The sequence below is a fragment of the Habropoda laboriosa genome, unplaced genomic scaffold (genome assembly GCF_001263275.1).
Source record: "Habropoda laboriosa isolate 0110345459 unplaced genomic scaffold, ASM126327v1 scaffold297, whole genome shotgun sequence".
Lineage (NCBI taxonomy): Eukaryota > Metazoa > Arthropoda > Insecta > Hymenoptera > Apidae > Habropoda > Habropoda laboriosa.
The window spans coordinates 15,409-35,593 of NW_017100406.1; the positions used below are offsets into that span (position 1 = coordinate 15,409).

General features: G+C 42.2%; 1 protein-coding gene across 1 annotated transcript in view; it reads right to left on the reverse strand.

Annotated features, from left to right (window-relative positions):
- Positions 1-19,664, reverse strand: part of LOC108575389 (neuroendocrine convertase 2-like) — a gene marked incomplete at its 3' end in the record, with an annotated part of 27,208 nt that extends 7,544 nt beyond the window's left edge. Inside the window, exons 1-5 of the mRNA XM_017938167.1 lie at positions 19,130-19,664; positions 9,956-10,060; positions 8,955-9,222; positions 5,015-5,052; positions 2,677-2,753 (exon numbers count right to left, since the gene is read on the reverse strand). Coding sequence (XP_017793656.1) covers positions 2,677-2,753; positions 5,015-5,052; positions 8,955-9,222; positions 9,956-10,060; positions 19,130-19,561 — 920 coding nt within the window. The remainder of the gene's footprint in view (positions 1-2,676; positions 2,754-5,014; positions 5,053-8,954; positions 9,223-9,955; positions 10,061-19,129) is intronic.
- Positions 19,665-20,185: the final 521 nt, after the last annotated feature.

Sequence of the window (20,185 nt, forward strand, 5' to 3'; positions counted from 1 at the left end):
TCGTCACATCGAACGTGTGCGTATTACACTTCACGTTTCCAAGCTCGTATAATTGCTGTTTATCAGATAGTCCGCGTCATTAAACCTCGGTAAAGCAATTTACATAATTAGCGAAAGGACAGGTGAAACAACGGGGTAGTGTATCATTTTCACCTAATTGGACGTCGCGGTACGGCGATATTTACGGCAGGGAAACATCGTTACGAGGATTGCACGACCACAACGAGAAGATTATTTATCGCAGAAATGAATCATCTCGTATTACAGTGTAATTACAGGTAGCTTCTTTTTAACGTTCGTCGTGATTAACATTCAAGGGAAACCTTGCTCGTCGATTCGCAAGCGAATTGGTAGGAAACGAGGTTCGATGGACAATTAACGGTAACAGTGCAACGTATCGTCGACATTTCAACGCTCGTTTTAACATGCATATTTACACCTCGTAATTAACGTTCATTTTCAGCAACGTTCTCCGTCTTCCGATAAATCGCGTAAAATAATGTCGCAGGTAAAAATATAAATCATCCGTTGCGCGGGAATAAAACAAAATTATGAATGAACATTCCACGAGATCGCTTATCGTTTAGACGTTTTTGTTCGTTTTCATTAAATTAAAAAAGAATGTTGAATGGATATTCCACGAGCTCACTTACAGTTTACGCGTCTTTAACTTTGAATATGCGCGCCGTCGATTAACGACTGTGGTCGATGATCAGTCGATGGCGCGTGAATTCACCGCAAACCTGTTCTTTCATTTTTCCACTCGTAATCACTAAAAGTTAATAAACAAACAAGAAATAATAGCGAAGAGAAGAAAGTCTCTCCCTCTCGTCGCGCGCTTTTCACATTAATTCTCCGTGATCCAAGTCGGTAACGAAGCATCAAACGATCAATCTGAAGTTCGCAGGATCTTTGGAAAGAAGGAGGCACGAGTAAATGGCCGTCAAAGGGAACTACCAAGCGACAAACACGATAGAGATCCACGATATTGCGCTGAGAAAGTTGCCAGGGCACAAAGCAATCCAGCCGAGTGAAAGTTTCACAGGACAAAGTGGCGTTCAGAAAAGCTTCTGGATCTTGCGCGATTCACGCAAGTTATACAGCTGAATCTTATCCTTCTCTCTCCCTCTGTTACTCTGATCACGCTCTCCTCGGGGTTTTAACGTCTAACTTTATCGCCGGGTTCTGATTGAAGCGATAAAATCGAGAAACGAACGTCATAAAGAACGCATATAAGCTACTTCAGAGACGCATTAACGTCTCTATCGAAGACGTCATTGGCAATCGTCCCCTCTAGTCGTGTTTCTTCTCTATATCGTACCGTGAAATAAATACGAGGTCACGGATTAACAGATTCCCAAGTAAACGACCGTGGCAGAAAGAGTTTTAATCAATTTTACGTTGATTTGTTGAATAAACTCGTTTCCTCTCCTACGTCTCTCCCTTCTGCTTGCCTGGGTTAATCGGAGAATCGAGTTATAGCTCCCGTACGAAACAGAGGAAGGGCGTTCGTTAAAATCTCCGCTCGAGTTGCCGGAAAATTCAATGGACCGTTCTCAGAAGCGTGAACAATTGTCTGGAATTTCTTTCGACGGAACAACCACGATAATTGAACTCCGTTCGGCCAAAGATCGACGCTCTCTTCCTTCTTCGAATGTGCAACAATGGAAGCGAAGAGAAAAGGTGGACGTTCGACTTAACGAAATTTTCAAAAGATTGCAAATATTTTCACAATGGAAAGTATCTGTTGCCCTGAAATTTTCTCGTCGCGTCAACCCTTTCGTTAGACGTTATCAAATACTCGAACGAGAAAACTCGTCCGAATTTAGCGTCGATTACTGTCAGGAAAGGGTTAAACAGAGTGAAACGAAAAGAAGCTTAAAGTCGTAGTGTCTCCGGATTGCGTTAGACTTTCAACGGTGTTTATTCAAGGGAAAACGTTTGCCAGTGTCAGGAACTCGTGGAAATTGCGGGGAGAGCTTGCGTAAGCCAAAGAAAATAAGCGGATACGAGGTTGAAATTTTTACGTAAGAGACAGCTGCTGTGGAAGCACGACTCGGGAATTATTCTCTATCCACGAGATTGAATTACCTCGGCGAAACGAACGAGCGGAAAAACGAGTATTTTCTCTGTCACGATCAGAGACGCAACTTCTACAAAGGCTACGTCGTCGTAATCCTCCGTTTTAACGATCTGTCGATCCTTTCTATGAAATTCACCCGTTGGAAAGACAGAGTTTTTCCTCGATTAACTAACTGGAAAGTCGATTTCTCGTTATCCGATAGAAATGTCACGTTGATTCGCTATTTCGAACGTCGTTATCCCTGTTCCTTCGAGCTTCTTCCTCGGACCAAGGCGAAAAGCATTGTAGAGAGTTGAAATAAGAAGCTCGAAACAATTTTCCAGAGCTTAATAACCCTCTGAACGGCGTCCAACGTTAACTGCTATCCGGTGAATCATTAATTATGCGATCGTGTCGAGCTTTCACGTTACCTTGCAGTTCCTATTACCCGAGACCTCCTTCTTTCTAATCTCGTTACGAGGAATAACTGGTTTTACATGACAAACATTTACCCGGCAAACTTCGTTAAGGGAAAGATCAGCAGGTGAAGGAGGCTAGTGAATCTTCGAAATTTTCAGGAAATAATATCGCAGATTTTTCCACGTTTCACTCACCTATTGAACCAATCGTCGGTGTATCTTGGATATGGATAAGGATCGTTGCTGCTGAAGTCGTAGGAGGCCTTTGCGTTCTGAAACAAGAGGAACATTTTGTGCTATTTTTTTTCTTTTTCTTTGCTTTATGGTGAAGAACGTGTAATTGTATTGATTAGGTCGAGAGACAAGCTGACCGAGAGCTCGTTAGGCTTCCTTCCGACGCGAGCTGTTCTCCTCTCTTCGTTAGAAGAACAAAGAAAAGCCAAGTTACGTCTACAATCGAATTGGCGTGCACCTTGGGGAGACAAGACTGGCGGCGGTTTTCTTTCGTTAAAGGAGTGCTCTGTAGATTTTTCAAAGCGAGATGAAAGTTGCACGGTGTATTTTTCTATTTGATAAGAATACAAATTTATACGACGCTAACTGAAGTAACTGGGAGACTTCTTGAGTCAAGTTTCAGTGGAGCTTTTTATTTAAAAATCTAAATAAAATTCGAACTTCTAAACGTAATTAAAAATAAAAGTGTCCTGTTCTGACAGAAGAAGAAGGCCATATAAAAAGAATAATAAGTTTCTGTTAGCGTCGAAATATAATCGCTATTGTTTCTAACTTTCTGTGAAGAAAATCTGTCCGCAACCTGACATTGCGTAAAAGTTATTTAAAAATTTATAGTAAATTCTTGTTTCTCTTGAGTTTTGAACATTTCAGTATAAAATAAATCACGACTTATTCTACTGAAATTCATCATTTCTAAGTGCACTTAGCTCCGAAACTACTAAACTTTTCAGCAAAATAAATCGATCGAACGCAGGATCTAACAGCGCAGTTTACGCACAGCGAGGAAGATTCAGCTCTATTAATTTCGCCCACCATAAATTCTTCGTACCCACAGACAACGTCCGAGCGACTATTAATCTTCGTCTTCTCGAAAACCGCCATTCATCCTTCTCCTCCCTATCTCTCCCTCGTTTCCCCGTCGTTCAATTTTTCGTGGCGAGAAAAAGAACTCTAGAATCTGCCATATTGGTCAGTCCCGAATTCGTCAGCCTTTCTGTCACCCGGAATTTCCCTCACCCGCAGAATTCTTCTTTTTACGAATCTACGAATCGTAATTAGTCCGTGAAAACTTCTCCTCTCCTTGGTTCTCCAACTTTCTCTCCCCTTATTGTCACCGGAGGTCGCATTGTTTCCTCTGCCTTCGCGAAAAACGTCGCGAAAACTTCCCTCCGTTACTCACTTTCGCGTGAGAAAGCGGCGATATTTTTTCCACGTTTCTTACCCCGCGAACGTCGACTATTTTCGTTTCAATGATGCTCGAGCGTGAAAAAATAGGTCGAACGTGCATCGTCGCGAAGAGAAGAAAAAAGCATCATTCGACGTTTTTCTCTAAAGTATTATTCCATCCTCTTCACCGAAGGCGGCTGAATTTTCCAAAGTTCTCACGCGTTTCCATTATTCCACGCACGTCACCGTTCCCCATGTCGCGTGCTCGATGCTCTTCGACTTCTTTTCCCGCCACTGGACGTAGAGTGGATCCTGAGGAGCTTCTCCAAGATATAATACGTGATTCGAATCGAACGGACCCGTGTCCCTTTTCTCCCGGAGGACATTCCATCAACCCATGTAGAACAAATCGTCTCCCCCGGCTATTTTCTTTCACCCCTCGAAAAATCCTATTTTCCATCGCGGCGATTTTTAAATATTAACCGGGTGAAATCTCGAACGTGTCCGACGCTTGATTGCATTATTCAAACCGTTTTCTCCGATGATTCTTCACCTTTTATTTCTCCCGGGTTGGACGGAAACCACGGCTCTACACTTCCATTTCGTTAACGTTTAATGCATCAGCGACCCTCTGACGGGTGTGCAAGTGGACAGCGAGGACACAGAGAGGGGAGCGGAAGTGGAAGTGTTTCAGACGCATTATCGTGGCGATATGGACGATCGTAGAGATTCGATTTGAATACGAATCAGTTAAAGTGTTTTTCGAGTGAAATGTAACGCGTCGAAAGGAAGTTGGATTTTTGTGACAAATAGGGATAACCCTTTGCGGTCCAAATAGTCCAGTTAGAGTCACTCATTTGGGCACTCTCGGGCAGTACCATGTAGTCTCCCTTTATTTCAATTTTTCAGCGTAATATTAGTTGTAAAATACTAAGTTTCGGTATATCCTAAAAGAATGGCTCCCTTTATTTCAATATTTCAGCGTAATGTTCGTTGTAAAATACTAAGTTTCAGAATAATATTAATGCATATTATATGATATCTAAAGGGAAAAATTCTTGCGGCGAGTCTGACTCGGCATAGGACTGCAAAGGGTTAATATGCTATTTTGTTTCTTTTATTGTGTACTTACGTAGTTATCCTTCAGGTCCAGATGCATATAGTCGACACCTGGAACAGATGAGAATAAAGGAAGTTGGTGTGACGACGATGGATTTACGTACGTAAGTAAGTCAGTACGGTGATTACGATCTGGTGGGGAACGGGGAACGGAAGCATTCTACGAAGGACCATTCGAGATCCCGAGAAACTCTAATAACTGAAGTTTCTCTCTGGGATTAATCTTTGCTTGCTGCGGAATGAAATTAGAACTAATAATCTGAAGTTTGTAAATCGGAGGGAAATATAGTATCTGTGAATGTATTTCTGTTTCTATTGAACGAAGTTTTTCTTTGTTATTGGTGATCTGTGGTTGTAGTAAAATTGATGAGAAATAAATAACACTGATTTAGTAACTCTGATTTGAAGAAAAGGAAGAAAATTTTTGAGACAGCCATTTTCATTGTGAAAAAGAAAATTTTTGCAACTCCCAATATTCGGTGCATTAGAATATTCGAAATTTACAAATATTCGGCACAATTTGAAATTCGAACGCTCCAAATATTCAGTGTATTAGAATATTCGAAATTTTCAAATATTCGGCACAATCCGAAATTCGAACGCTTCGAATAATCGAAATTTACAAATATTCGGCACAATCCAAAATCCAAACACTCCAAATACTCGAATTATCCGAATAATTCACCGATTCAAAATTGCAATCCAAATTCCACTGATATTCCACTTCTCCAAATAATTCGGACAATTGAAACATTATAAATTCCAATTACCCAAATAAAGAATTCACATTCGAAATAATCCAAACTGCTAAACTACCCCTCCTATTCCAACTTTCACAACCTTAATCTAAAACTCTGAACCTTCCAATTCCCCAAATTAACAAATTACTAATTCCCAACACATACACCCAAGAAACTAACCTAAGGCTATCAAAGTCTTCTAAATGATTGAACAATTTGTTTGTCCAAGGGGATCCACAACTTCCTCCTGACCTTAAATTCCTAATATTCCTGGATCGACGACGTCAACGAACAGAGAGAGGGTGTATTACCCCAATATTTACCGAAAGATGACTGTTCTCCAGTCGAGTCTAAATGAGATCGATGATACCACAGGTAAGCCACGATACTTACCAAACTGTATACCTCTAGATACTCAAGATTACAGTTTACCAGAGAGTGGAGAACGACTACCGGTTGTTATACATCTCCAACCCCTGGGGAACTATCGATTCCTGTTTGCAGGAACTGGAAATTTCTGAAACTTAGTCGCGGTTTCGTAAGCACTGCCTTGGCATTGTTCGAAACGTAGCAATCACCGTTCCACGGCAGAAATAACGTTGGAACAGTGTTACATTTAACGGTGAAACTGCGTAATGTCCTGGCAAATTTCACGAATAACGACATTTTATCGGATAAACATACGTAAGAATGTTTTTTTATTTATGTAGATATATGTAGTTTCAATTTAACGAGCAGTTTCAACCTCGATTCCGGTGCAACAGCGATAAAAGGAAAATTGGAAAAGAGAAAATATTGCAGATGGAAAGATTCCTCGTTAAACGTTTACCAGAGGAACATAGCAGAGTTATTGTAAAACGAACGTTCGCGATACGTGTTATTCCATCGACATCGAAAATAATTATTCGTCGAATGCTGCGTCGAGCACTCGGTCGATTTTCAATGTTGAAGAATTTTCGTGGAATTTCGTGGAATTGCAAAAGTTCGTGTCCGATTTTCAGAGGTGGCGGAAACCTTATCGCTAGACTGCGGATTTTTAGGAATACAGCAAAGAAAGTAGAACTTTGGTAAAAAAATTATTTCAATTTAGGTATTTTGTATATTTTTACGTATTACGTGCATTGTGTGCAATTTTGTACCTTAAAATTCCCTACAAATGCATCAAAGTCCGCAGTCTACTTATCACACTTCGGCACAGATGTGTTTTTTAACGTCACGTTACATTTCTATCGAGAGATACACCGTTTGTGTTTTATTTTCAGATAATTGTTCATACTGTAGTATCGTAATTTTAGGAAAGCGCAGTTTTAAGAAAACAGCGTCGAAAATAAAAGAGAAACCAAAGACGAAAGACCCACGAAGCTATAAAGTATGGCGTGCGAGAGATGGAAAGACGGCGAGAGACGTGGGTAGAAGAAGCGTGAGACAAAGTCACATATGTAAGAACCGACGACGGAAAAATATTGAGGGACCCAAAACACGAGAATCGAACCCGAGACTTTCGGCTTACCAAGCCGAGGGGGCTTTGCGCGCTATACCAACCACTCCCTCTCCATTCTCCCGTACCGGTCTCTTATTTTTGAGTATGGAGGCCCCGATACTACACTCGGCCATCCTGAACTAACATTCGCTCTCGAATGTCCTCAGTGCAACACAACTCAACACTTTCGGGCATACTCTCCCCCACACAGTGGCACTCTCAGCTGAAACTCCGTTTCTCATCTCTTTTTGGGAGACGTGCAAACCCTCTCGTCACATGCTTTCATCTCACAGCGCCTGGCTTCGGTGCAACCGTAGATGCCTCCATCCCGGCTGAGCACCCATTTGTAGGAACCTAGGGAAGAATATCGAGGGACCCAACGGGAATCGAACCTGGGACCTTCGGCTTTGCGCGCTACGCCAACCACTCCCTCTCCATTCTCCCGTGCCGGTCTCCTATTTTTGTCTATGGAGGCTATATGTATTATAGTTATTCATATATTTTGTTAATAAACATCTGTTTGTATTTCTAATTCCACAATATCGTTTCATTTTACTTTCAAACGAAATGCGCCTTTTCACACACCGTTCGTGTTTCAGGTTCAAATCGGACGCGAACTTTCGCAATCGTCCAATATGTATGTATATCGGTAGGAGGAACGTCGTCCGTTGATAGGATCAGCGGTTAGTTGTCAACGTGTAACTCCGTCGAGATGAACTAATCACGTTCGTTTCGATCCAGTAGAGATTGGCGAGCATAGATACTCGACCGAAACTCTCGATGAAAAAACTGGCGATACACCGCGTGCAACGGTTCAATCAACGCGAGAGGCTCAGGATACAGATTGGAAATTGAACGGAGAAAAGTCGAGGGAAAGAAACGTTGATTGAACCGTTGTGAAAACGGAGAGATCGTATTTACCGAAGATTATCCACGACGTTCGTAGTAACGGCGATAAATGATGAAATTACGTAGCGGCAATATCCGTAATTAATTATCTAATCGGCGCGCAATTATAGCCGGCGACCTCAAAAATCTAACGTTCATGTGCCACGTAATCTAAGCTAATCCACTCTCTGTTAATGAAATCTCGAGATGCCGCCGGTGAAATTACTCGCGTTAAATCGTCTGAAACGGTCCGTTAACGACGTAACGCGGAATATATCCTGTGACCATAAAACAACGATTATCGAATTCTACGAAATTGAAACTTTCCTCCATTCACATATCTCACCGCCAAGGGGAAAAGTGTCCGCGAGTGATCGAATCTTCAATTTTCGTTTTACTTGCCAAGCGTATCTTTTAACAAGTGGATTTACCATCGAAAGAAATGCCGGAGGTTGATCTCTGATAGTTTTGGTAGTTCTGTAATTAAGTAATTTTCTGCGGAGAAACTTTCTTTCTATCCTTGAAAATTTTGTACTTTCAGCTTGTGACAATTTTAGAGAAACATTGGGAAGATCTTGGTATTTTATTTGAAAAGATTTCAATACAGTTCAAATTGAAATTTCGACAATTCCATGTTTTCGATTTTTCACACTTTTTTCCAAGGATTTTGATATCAAAAATTGTTTCACCAATTTCAAGTTTTCGATTTTTAACACTTTTCTCGCGAGGGTGAAATGTGAAAAATTGAAAAATTGGAAAGATCTTAGTTTTCGATATTCAACATTTTCCTCGCGAGGCAGAAATGTGACAAATTGAGAAGATTTCAACCTTTAAACGAAACTCACCATCGTCCATTATAGCAGTGGTGACGTTCTTGCCAGTAACACCTTGAGCCCAGGCTGCCTTCACGTTCAAGTCCAATTTCGGCTTTCCGCCGTTTTGACCAGTGTTTTTCAGATACCATTGATACTGGAAGTAAGGATCAGAAGGGTCTTTGTTACCAGGATTCGCTGGGTTTTTAATTTGGTAAAGGGGCACCAGATTATCCACGCTCAGCGGTTTATAGCCTCTCTTCACCCTCTTGAATCCAGGCTGCTGCACGGCAGTATGCACCTGGAACATTCACACCAAATCCTCCGTTGCTTCAAACGTTTTTCACAAACGTGAAAATCCGAGCAATTTGTCCTTCTCTAGATTCGTCGAATAATTAAACCACGAATCACGATGTCCCGTGAAAAATGATTGCAAATCAGATTCATCTCTATATTTAACGTATCTTTGTATTATACGAGACCTTGCAACAGTTCGTTAAAGATTGCTTCTTTTGCTGCTTAGACATTTACGAGAGTCCCATGGACCTATTGTCCAGTAAAATCAAGTTTTTATCAAGTCGTAGATAATAATGTTGCTTCTCAGTCGCCACTCGAGCGCAAAGGGTTAATAGCGAATGATTAGAACACCTAACCACTCTCAGCAATCAAATGAAACGCTTTACACGATAAAAATTTACAACAACACAAAGAGAAAAAAGGGAGAAACAGAATATCGATGACGAATCCCCGGCACTGCTGGAAATTGCGTATTCATTTACATTTAGATCGGCAAGCTTCTGAATCCATTCTCACGCAACCTCCTACGATCGAACGATTCCTCTCAATTTTACTCTCTAATTCTCCGACAATCCTTAAAAACTATTTATTTACTTCTTCGAATGAGATTAATTTTTTCTAGATACAATTTCGCCGTGACACTTCTCTATCGACGAAATTCGAAATATACGATATTCCACGAATGGTGGATGGAATAAAATTCGACGAAACTAGAGAAAATTGGGAATATCACTTACCAAAGGATCCACTTTCAATTTTCTCATATGCGGCACGGACCTCTTGCTCCGCGCGTGTGGCAAAGCCCTGTGCACGAAATGGTATTCCGTTTGGCTGCCCAATACCTAAACACACAGGGAAAAACAATTTATATGCAGTGGCGTGTTATTCGACGGCATCCATAATTCAAGAAAATTCCACTGTACCGATGGAATAAAATTTTCATTCGCTTACACGTCGTTTAAATCAGACGAGAAAACGATTTTCTCTTCGAAAAATCAGAAAGTTGACAAAGTGTAAGAAAGAGCGAGGCGAACTATTCCTCTTTCGATCATCTTCTGAGAAAAGAAGATTCCAGAGAGACACAATTTTTCTAATCACTTCTTGGTAAGCATCGAGTAGAGAAGAAAATTCTTCGAAAGGTTCGAAATTCTCTGGAATTTCTGATACACTTAGATAAATGACACACCTCGATCGAGGTACGTGGAAGTGAATTATAGATAGGTTGGATGGGTAACATTTGGTCGATCCAATCGAGCCAATTACGGATAGATAAAGTTACCTCGATTATGGTGTAGACTGTTATCCGATTAATAAGTTCTACTAGTGATAGAAAATCGATCGGGCCGATGGTAGATTAAACACGCGCACGCGTTATTTACCCCGGTCAGCCATCAATTTGTCTGTTCTGCGGCGGATGGAAAGTGAGGAGAAGTGACGGGATAGTGAGAGAGATAATTTTCTGTTTGCAAACTAAGAAATTTCGTTTCGAACGAGGCGAAGAACAGAAGAGTTGAAGCTCTTCAACCGGCAAGGAATAGCACACATTCCGGCAAATTCCGCTGCAACACGATGGGAGAATGTACGGAGGAAAATACCTGCTGCTCGCATTCAAATCCAGCGAGCAGGTTCTTTAGAATAACAAAGATTTTAATCTCTACTTCGGTTCGGTGTGCCTTCGTCTATATGTATATCCGTGTAACTTGATTGTTTTTCCGATAGTTCGAGCCACGACAGCGTTTCCTCGTTGTAAAAGGGAACGGTCGTATCAAACTTCGGAACTTTCAGCCGAGGAGGGAAGAAAAAACAAAGTAAGAAAGATGAAGTAGCACGTGCACGGTGACATCGGGATTGGCTTGCTAGTGACCGCGCGACAAGAAATCTCATTAGGTTATTGGAATTCCAGTACCGCGATCGCACTTCGCCTCCCGTTCTAAATCCCATTCCCGATACACGCTACTTTTTCAATGCTATTTAACTACGAATAGAGAACCCGACTGGGAACGGAGAACCGATGCAATTTTCTGCAAAACGATCGCTAAAGGTCGAAGGATGAGCTGTAAAAGAATCGTAAGTGCTTTGCAACTCTTTACCACTTGCTTTCTGTGTGCCGTTAAGTCTTATTTTCATGTGTGGGAGACATTAATGGCTCCTTAGCGCAATTGAAAAGTAAGATACTAATTGTGGTATCGTAGTTTCAGGAGATCCACTGTGTAAGGTGAGAGAAGAAGGCGAAGGAAGAGCTTTTCTTGGCAGATAGAGTCAGAGAGTTGTTGATGGAGTCAGAGTGCTGTAGATAGAGTCAAAATGTTGTAGATAGCGTCGATAGAGCGTTGTGGATAGAGTTGAAGTCTTGTGGATAGAGTCAAAGTGTTGCAGACAGAGTCAGAGTGTTGCAGACAGAGTCAGAATGTTGCAGATAGAGTCATAATGTTGTAGATAGAGTCATAATGTTGTAGACATTGTCGAAGTGTTCTGGATAGAGTCGTCAGAGTGTTGTAAGAGTCTCCAGAGTGTTGCAAATAGAGCAGAAGCGTTGTAAGCATCGACAGAGTGTTAGAGATGAAGTGTTTTAGATCGAGTCTTGCAGAGAGCGTTGCACAAGTCGTTCAACTGTTCTCTAAGTTGTCTCAGAGTCCTTAGAGTTGCATAACAGTTGTCCTACCGTCGCAAATTCTATCATTACACAAAAAACAATTAAAAATACAGATTCTAAATCATTTATTTATTTATTCACCCTATAATCTCCGCGAATTGATATCAAAGCATCTCCTTCGAGAAGTATCAACGTTAACGTTCGCCCATTTTCCGTTTCTCTGAAAGACTAAAATAGAAGCGGAACCTTTTCTTCTCCCCCAAATTAAAGGAAACGCAATAGAGGGAGGGAGAGAAGCGGCTAGAATGGCTGATCGATCGTCTAATACGGTTCGACAGTCTTTCTTCCGGAATAAAAAGGAGGCTGCCTATTCTCGTTAATCCATATTGAATTTTCACGCGTGTATCGCCTCACGGTTGCCTCGACGTCGCCTCGAAAATAGCTATAGCACGATCGATGCCGCGTTACAACTGTAATAATAACATTTTTTCAACTCTCCTTATTCGCAACATCGAAACGCTAATCTCTGCGAAAGAGATTCGAGAGAATCGATATTCCATGCTACTATAGAACTCCTGGAAAGATAAACGACGAAGGGTTAAAAGCAAAAAGTGGCACAAGTCAAGCGTCATCCGAAGCAAACAAAGTTAACGAGGCCGGCAATATCGCGAAGCAAATCGTTTTAGAAATCGTGGTTTCTCCGTAAATTCCAATATACGAGACGTAAAATACACATCGACCATCAGCGTTACAGCTGATAAAGAATTTTCTCATTTCGACGCTGAGACGCTCCTCTTTTCTCTAAACACCGTAAAACCGTATCCTCTCGATACAAGCCGCGGTCACGGATATGAAAGAAGATTGAACTCGCAAGGAAACCTTCCACTAAAGCTTATCTATCAAACTCGAGAATCCTCTTCAAGGTAACTTCATCCCTTTATGTTCTATACTTTTTTACATCTCTTTGCCTCAAAGTCATTCTCCTCGATGAGAATTCCTGGAGAATTCACTTTACCTCCGACGAGATTAATACCCGGGAATTATCCACTTCTCGTCCGAAGGCCATCGATACAAGATCAACGTTGATGTTTAACAGTCTCAAACAACAGCTAAAAATGTCACGGTGACGGAAAAACATCTTTGAACTTCCAAGCGTAGATGAGACTTTTTACGAGCGAGATATAACGCGTGACACACTAGCGAGGTTCGTCCTTAACGGCGAAGCAGATATTGGGAATATATCGCGGATTTGATCGTCAACAGTGTCCTCGTTATTTAATCATCCAACATTTCTGTTTAATAGAGTACTGTTTAATCAATCCCCCGGTTGAAATTTATTTAGGTCAGCGAATCCAACTGGTCGATTAACCGTTTCATTAATTCTCCTTCGTTACAAGCGATCTAAATGTAAATAGAGAAACAATATCCTCTCGATGTACACGCACACGCACACATCTGTGAATTCTTTTAAACGAATCTCCTCTTGTGAAAGGCCATCCACGATTAATTCGTAGAAAAAAACACGAAAGAAATCTGCTTTTTCATTCACGAGGAATTGTTTTGACTGTGAAATGTGCTCACACACACATAGCTCTCTATCCACCGGACTAGCCATCCCTTCGGATCGAGTTTGACTTGGGCTACACGTGTCGCGTAATCCAATTAACAAGCGTGCACCAAGTGCGTAACACCGAACACGATATTACGCCGTGTGTGTCCATCGGGTAAACACGAATGCGCAGGTTTATTGTCCTTCCCTTCCGTGCTATCGCATGTAGATGCAATTTATCGAGCTGACGTATTCAAAGCGCCAAGTGCGGTCATCGCGCGAGCAAAAAACATGCAACTTCGGTCGCTTTGATTCTCCCTCGTGGTTTATCGGGAAAAACCTTTTATGCAACGTTGTCCGCGTTAAATAGGAGAGAGGAAAAAATTGAAAGCACCGGCAAAACTTCGTCAGACTTGATTCTATTACAGAAAACAGAGGGGTGGAAAATTGATTTCTCTGCTTCGTTGCGATACATAAACTCTGTCTGCATACTTCTAGAACTAACAGATAATACACGTACAATGTACCTTTTTTGTCTCTTCCTTCAACCTTTTCAATCGCGAACAACACAATTGCGTTCACCGAGAAATATTTCATTGAACAGTTAACATAGAACTTAGCAAGTAGGGCTGAAGTTACGTAAAATTTCTGGTGTACCATCACTATAAGTTACGCAAATAAACCAACGATGCAGACAACGCCCTCTCCTCCTTTTCCGCACGCATAGCTGGGGAGCAGAGAGAAGTGAACCCAGAAGAAAATCTGCACATAATCGTGGAATCTTAATAAACACACCCCTCTGCGACATTACGAGATGCATACGAACGATACTGCTACCTACGAAATGCAACCCTTCCACGAAACTTACGGGAGGAATCACATATACAACCCCATTTTCCAGTTTTTAGTTTCAAATACCAGTTCGCGAAATTGGCACTTCTTTGGAACACAATTGAAAGTTAAGTAGAAATTATGTTCAATCTCCATGATCAATTTTTTAATTACACACGAGGAATGCACATTGCAATTCTATTCAAATTTGTACTGTTGGAGGAAGGATGAAATTCTCTTTGCACAATTTTTATTTTACGAATGAAGAGAAGTGTTCTAATTTTTTTTTTTTTCGATGATAGAATGTGAAATTCTTGATTGGAATGCGACACAGAAGATCCCAATGAAAAGACGGAAATTATTAATTAAAAATTTCCAAAGAAAAATACAGGACTAATTTATCGGGGAATCGAACCCTGGCCGACAGATTGGCAGTCACGAGTTCTAACGCTGCACTAGCAAGCCCTTACCAATAACCCTTCTATTTTCTAAATATTCTTTTACATACCTACACAAAATATTTCCACCTACACAACACTCACCTAATTATACCAATTCTCAAAGAATACAATGAAACTTAAAACAAATAAAAAAATCCACCGATACAAAAATTCTGAAATTCTAAAATAAATATTTCCATTCTCCTGCAGAATTTAATAATCCTTTACAGCGTGAAGTAACGAAATAAGCTCTCGGTAGGGACCTACCCTTCCACGATAATACATCCCATCGTAATATTTCGATGAATTAACTGGCGCATAAGTTTCGTTAGCTCGTTAAAGTTCCCTTCCTTCCTTCCCTCGCTACCCACCTTGATTTCCGGAGTGGCCCGTGATGCGAGGTACTACCGGTCGTTACTTTCCGCGTAACTTTATTCCCGATGCTTCCGACGAAACGGTTCAAACGCGCGTGAAGCAATTTAATTAGTGAAACGAGCCCCGCTAAAAACAGTTATTACCACGGCTGAAAGATAATTGTACCGGGCGTATACGGAACGCGTCGCTCGTGTCCAAGGCAGATTTTCATTCGCGAATCCCCTGTTACGATATTCCCCGTTGACAGACGAAAATTTACATACGAGCTGCGTGGGAGATTCAAATAAATCGAGGTGCTGCACAACACAGCTATTACGTCGTTACACGCGGGACGTAGTCACGGACAACGTGTGAAACGTTCCACGCTTTTCAGAATAAATTGTACAGAAAACTCCGCAGACTTGGTTCGTTCTTTCCATTAATCATCGGAGAACACTGTGGAGAACGTTTAAGAACATCCAGATGGGTAACTCGTGCTGAAAACGCTGGCTAATTAATAAAGAGACACGTTATTTGCTCCAACTTGTTCAACCTGCGTCCTACGTGCATAAAGGGGGGAATAATTAGTTGGCGAAAGTATCTCGAACGAAGTTTATCCCCTGTTCAGAACGTATTTACGTTATCAGAGTTTGTGGACCGTGTCGTACACGAAACTTTTTAATACGTACATCTTCTTCGCTCCTTCTCTTTACTTCGAACTTCCACGAGAAATATAAAGAAGAAGAGAAAGAGGTAACACAGAATTTTCACCCTGAACTGGTTCAAGTTTCGCTGAATCGAAAGGTTACCCCAGCGTCACCGCAACATTCCAATCGATCGACCTATTTAACATGATTATTCCACCTGGCTTCTCTGGGCTAATCTTTTTATCATTCGCAGACAGACTATTTTGCTTCTCTCTCTCTCTTTTCGTTCGATTCGCGTTGGATCGTTCACGTTCTTTCAGAAATTACCTTCACCGTAAAAATTCCTCTCGATTGGAACTATCACGAAGCGTTGAGCAAACGATCCATCAACCGTGTGACGCGAGATCCTCTCGCCTTTTATTCGTCGTTTAGACGATGAAAAAAAATCCATCGTTACCGGGGATCGCAGTTCTCGATCACCGTTGGTAATCCAACGCGTACGTCACACTCTGACTAATCGCGTCAGACGGTTAGGAAACCCGGCGATCAGATAAAACAACGTCACAGACCTCTGTAAATATGGCGTTCACGAAGAAATCGATTCGCTGAATGGCGCGTCTCTCCCGCGTCTCTCTGAAGAAATCGTCAACGAAACCACGAGATATCCTTCCACTCTCCTCTCTCATTCCTCCACCCTTCCACTCGATTAATTTTACAACCCTCCGTGGTGATCTTGAAACAGAGCTCCCATTCGCGCGACTTTCGAAACCGTCGGAAGTCGGTCTCGCTGAGTTATACCATTTACCTATTGTTTCGCAGAGGGTCGAGTAACATTTCTCGAGGGTGTGATTACGCTTTCGGAAGATTAACCTGGTGAAAAGAGGCTCAGATTTATCCTACGAACAGGGGAACCCTTGACGAACTTGTAATGAAGCGTTCGGGCATTGTTGTTATTGGAATACGCTTGGTCGTTGCGTAGGCAGTGGCGACAGACGAATCTGATAATGCGGAGTGAAAATGTGAAAACGTGTGTGAAATTAACAGAGGAGAAAATATGATTTAAAATTTATTTCACACTTTTGCCAACGTTCTCCAGTTTTTTTCATTACACACACACACGCGCGTGTCCGTAAGAGAAAAGGGATGTGTTCGAGGCAAAGCCAATTTTGAAGTAAATTTCTCGCGTAAAGTCTCCTCGTGCCTGGTCGAGGCAGCGAGCAAGTTGAAAGAAGAAAAAAGAAGGAACAGGGGTGGAAGTTTAAGCGTCCCTCGATTACCGTCGATGTAAAATACGCTGCAATGCAGTCAGCTGCGCTGCACGTACCTAAAGAACCGTCTCGAAACTACTCTGCGGCTCGTTAAAAGGGACAATGTTCGTTAGTCTTTAAGGGACGAGAATAAAAGAGGATTAGTCTGAATGGTGGAACATGGTCGATATGTTACAGGGTTACAAACTGGAGCACAATTATCGGCGAACCGTTAAGAGAACGAAGAAGAAGAAGAAGAGGAAGAAGCTCTGAAAAGGGTCAAGATGTTTCGTCCAGTGAACCTAATAAAAGGCAACGGCTAACGCAATTTCGCCGACGACCATCCTCCCTCCTTCGAGTGGAACTTCTTGCACCCTCTCGAGTAGCGTTTCGCAACAACGAACGAAAATTTCTAAACGTATACTCGACTGTCTTCCCTCCACGCCTTTCGTCTCGTTTTTAATGAAATTTCGAAATGTCGGAAACAAACGTTCCTCTCCATGTCACAGAAATACCTTCGTCGTTCCTCGACGGAAATTTACGGAAATTTATCGCGATTCTTCCTTATCGTCGACTGCACCTCCGCTTTTCTTCTTCCCTGTTTTTAACCGTACACCCTAAATGCACGTTACAATCCACGAGATCATTGTTTAATCTACAAAGATACGTGTGCTTCGGATTAAAGTGAAATACACGCGGTTCTCTCCTTTCGTCGTGGCGACCAGAAGAATCGCTTAACGAACAATAATGAAATTCGTTTTCCAGGAAGGGGAAGGATGAAAGGGTTGCCGGCAGTGGCGAAGGAAATGAGAAAAGTTCGCCCGGCAAACGTATATTTTATCCTCTACACGTTTCACGCTGCACGTAACTAAATGAAACTACTAAACACGTTTACTCTCTCTATCTCGCAGTTCTTCTGTTCCATGAATAATTCTTTCGCCGAAGAAAAGGTCGCGTTAGTCGTTTCCGTGAATGCAACGACACTCTGTGTATCGTGCACCGAAGGGAAAATAGGCGAGGGAAGAGGCTGGGCCACGTCTGACCGAACCGAGTCTTTTCTACTGTCGCGCCGTCTGACTATTAACCGATCTTTCCACTTCGACCACAGGGAATTATTAGAAACCGAGCCGCCGCGTCGTCCAAACGTTACACGTACCATTCACATATGAACGAGGGACAATGTGAGCATTGTGAAATACTTCAGTCTCCTTTTCTCCCGTTAAAAATTGCATAGGAAGGAGAGATGTGAAATGGCGCGTTCTTAAAAGGAAGCTTTAAGTGGAGTAACCAGGTCGATCCAGGCGCTGTTAATCTTATCGTTTAACACGTATCCCGATGTATTTATGACGTCGACCAACTGCTTCGAACACGTTTCCGCGATAATGCGGGTGTTCGTGACAACGGCCGCGAAATCAATGCCTCCGGCGTGATCTAACGTAGCCCGCGGTGAATATCGGGCCCGTTTATGCGGCCAACTGATAACAACCTCGCGTTTTGATAGATATCAACGGTGAAGTGGGGCAAGGATAAATCGGGCTTGGCACAGATTTTCCGACGATTAAGCGAACAATGTTTAACCATCGGAGAAACGAACGGGGGATTCCGTGATTTATCAGTACGCGCGGTATCATTCAGGGGGAGGTTCTTTTTCATTTCGCCAATGTACAGATGATTCATCTACAATTCTACAGGCAGACTCGATAACGAGATAAGTTTAGATTGTTACAATTGACCAATTTTTTCCCCCGTTATCGTGAGTGCTTCGTGATTTTTTATGTATTTTGTTTTAAGTTTCCTCGGTTCAAAGAGCACGCTTTACGTTTAGTAGCGAAAGCAGGCTAAAGTCGGACCCAAGGGATACAGCGCATAAACAGCCAAGTTTCCCACAAGTATCTTTCTTCTTTTTTTCTCTCTCGAGCAAACTTATCGATCGTTCAAGAGAGATTTCATTCTCATCCTAGCATGTTCACCCCATCCGCGCCCTAAAGCCACACTCTGTTTCACCCCAGATAAGCAATTATCTTGGCGCGGTGGTATCGTGTATGTGCCGCGATATATGTATGTCAGTGTCAGGAACCCGTGCTGTGTCACCCTTAACACTATCGCAAAAGTAGTCCGTACGAAACTTGTTAAACACTTTCGTATAGTTTCTTATTCGAAATAAAACTTCTCTGCGTTATTCGCGAGAAGAAGAAGAAGGTGAAAAAAATAAACTTCTCGTTACATGTGTACGTATATATATATACTCACCGGTCCAAGATTGACGAATCCATTTCTAGCAGCCACGCGATCCGCGATATGTCTTTCCGCAGGCTCCCTCATCTTCACGAGAAACGTGTTGGTGAAGACCTCGGCAGTGCTGCCGGCGCAGAGTAGCGCGATCACCGCAAGCAGCATCGTGACAGGCCGGCGGCGTACGCTGATGTATCTCGCATTCGCGGACACTGTACTCGGTGTACGCGAGGGTACTGCGATTTTCGTGCCGTGAACCGCCTCCACGGGAGGGGAAGCCGATAGTTTTTCCTCCACGGTGGTACTAGCGACGCTGGCGGCGTTCCCAGTAACGTCTATCTCACTGCTACTGAAAATGTCGCTGATGGTGGTGGTGGTAAGATCGCAGGAGTCGACGTATAAGCTCGACGAATCGCGCGCAACAATATGAACGACACGTGCTCTCCCCATGCACGCCGTTAGCCGACTGGTTCGTTATCGTTTTCTCGATCGTGCCTCTCGACCAATAGGAGAGAAGAGTGTACGGTAATTACGGTGTAGGATCGTTACGCATGCGCACTGCTTGCCGTCAACCATAGGCACGATTGTTGAACCCGTAGGAAATGAATGTAACAGTACTTGTTTGGATTGATAAGCGTATGACATGCGAGAATTTGCGCGTGTTTCGAGAGAAATGTTAATTGTAAATTCACGCGTTTCTTTCAACGTGCGCGAAACAACGGCGTCATTGTGCGCTAAGGGCTGACGTCACGTGATGTATCGATTGAACGGCGCGTTCGTGCAATACGTTCATGGCATGCGCAATGAGTTGTCTGCTCCTTGATGTTCTCGAGATCAGACATAACCTTTTTAATTTATGATAGATTTTATTGAAACTGGTTGTGTTGTTGGCGGTAATTTGTTATGGATATTTACTTTGGGATTCTTGATAGATGAGCTGAAGATAGTCTTTTTTCATATAGATAGTTCCCTGCGTTACATTTAAGTAGTTTCAGTACGAGTATAGTCGGACATTGTTGAATTTTCTTTGTAAGAATAGTAGTTTAATGGAATAACTTCGTGATTTTTGGATCT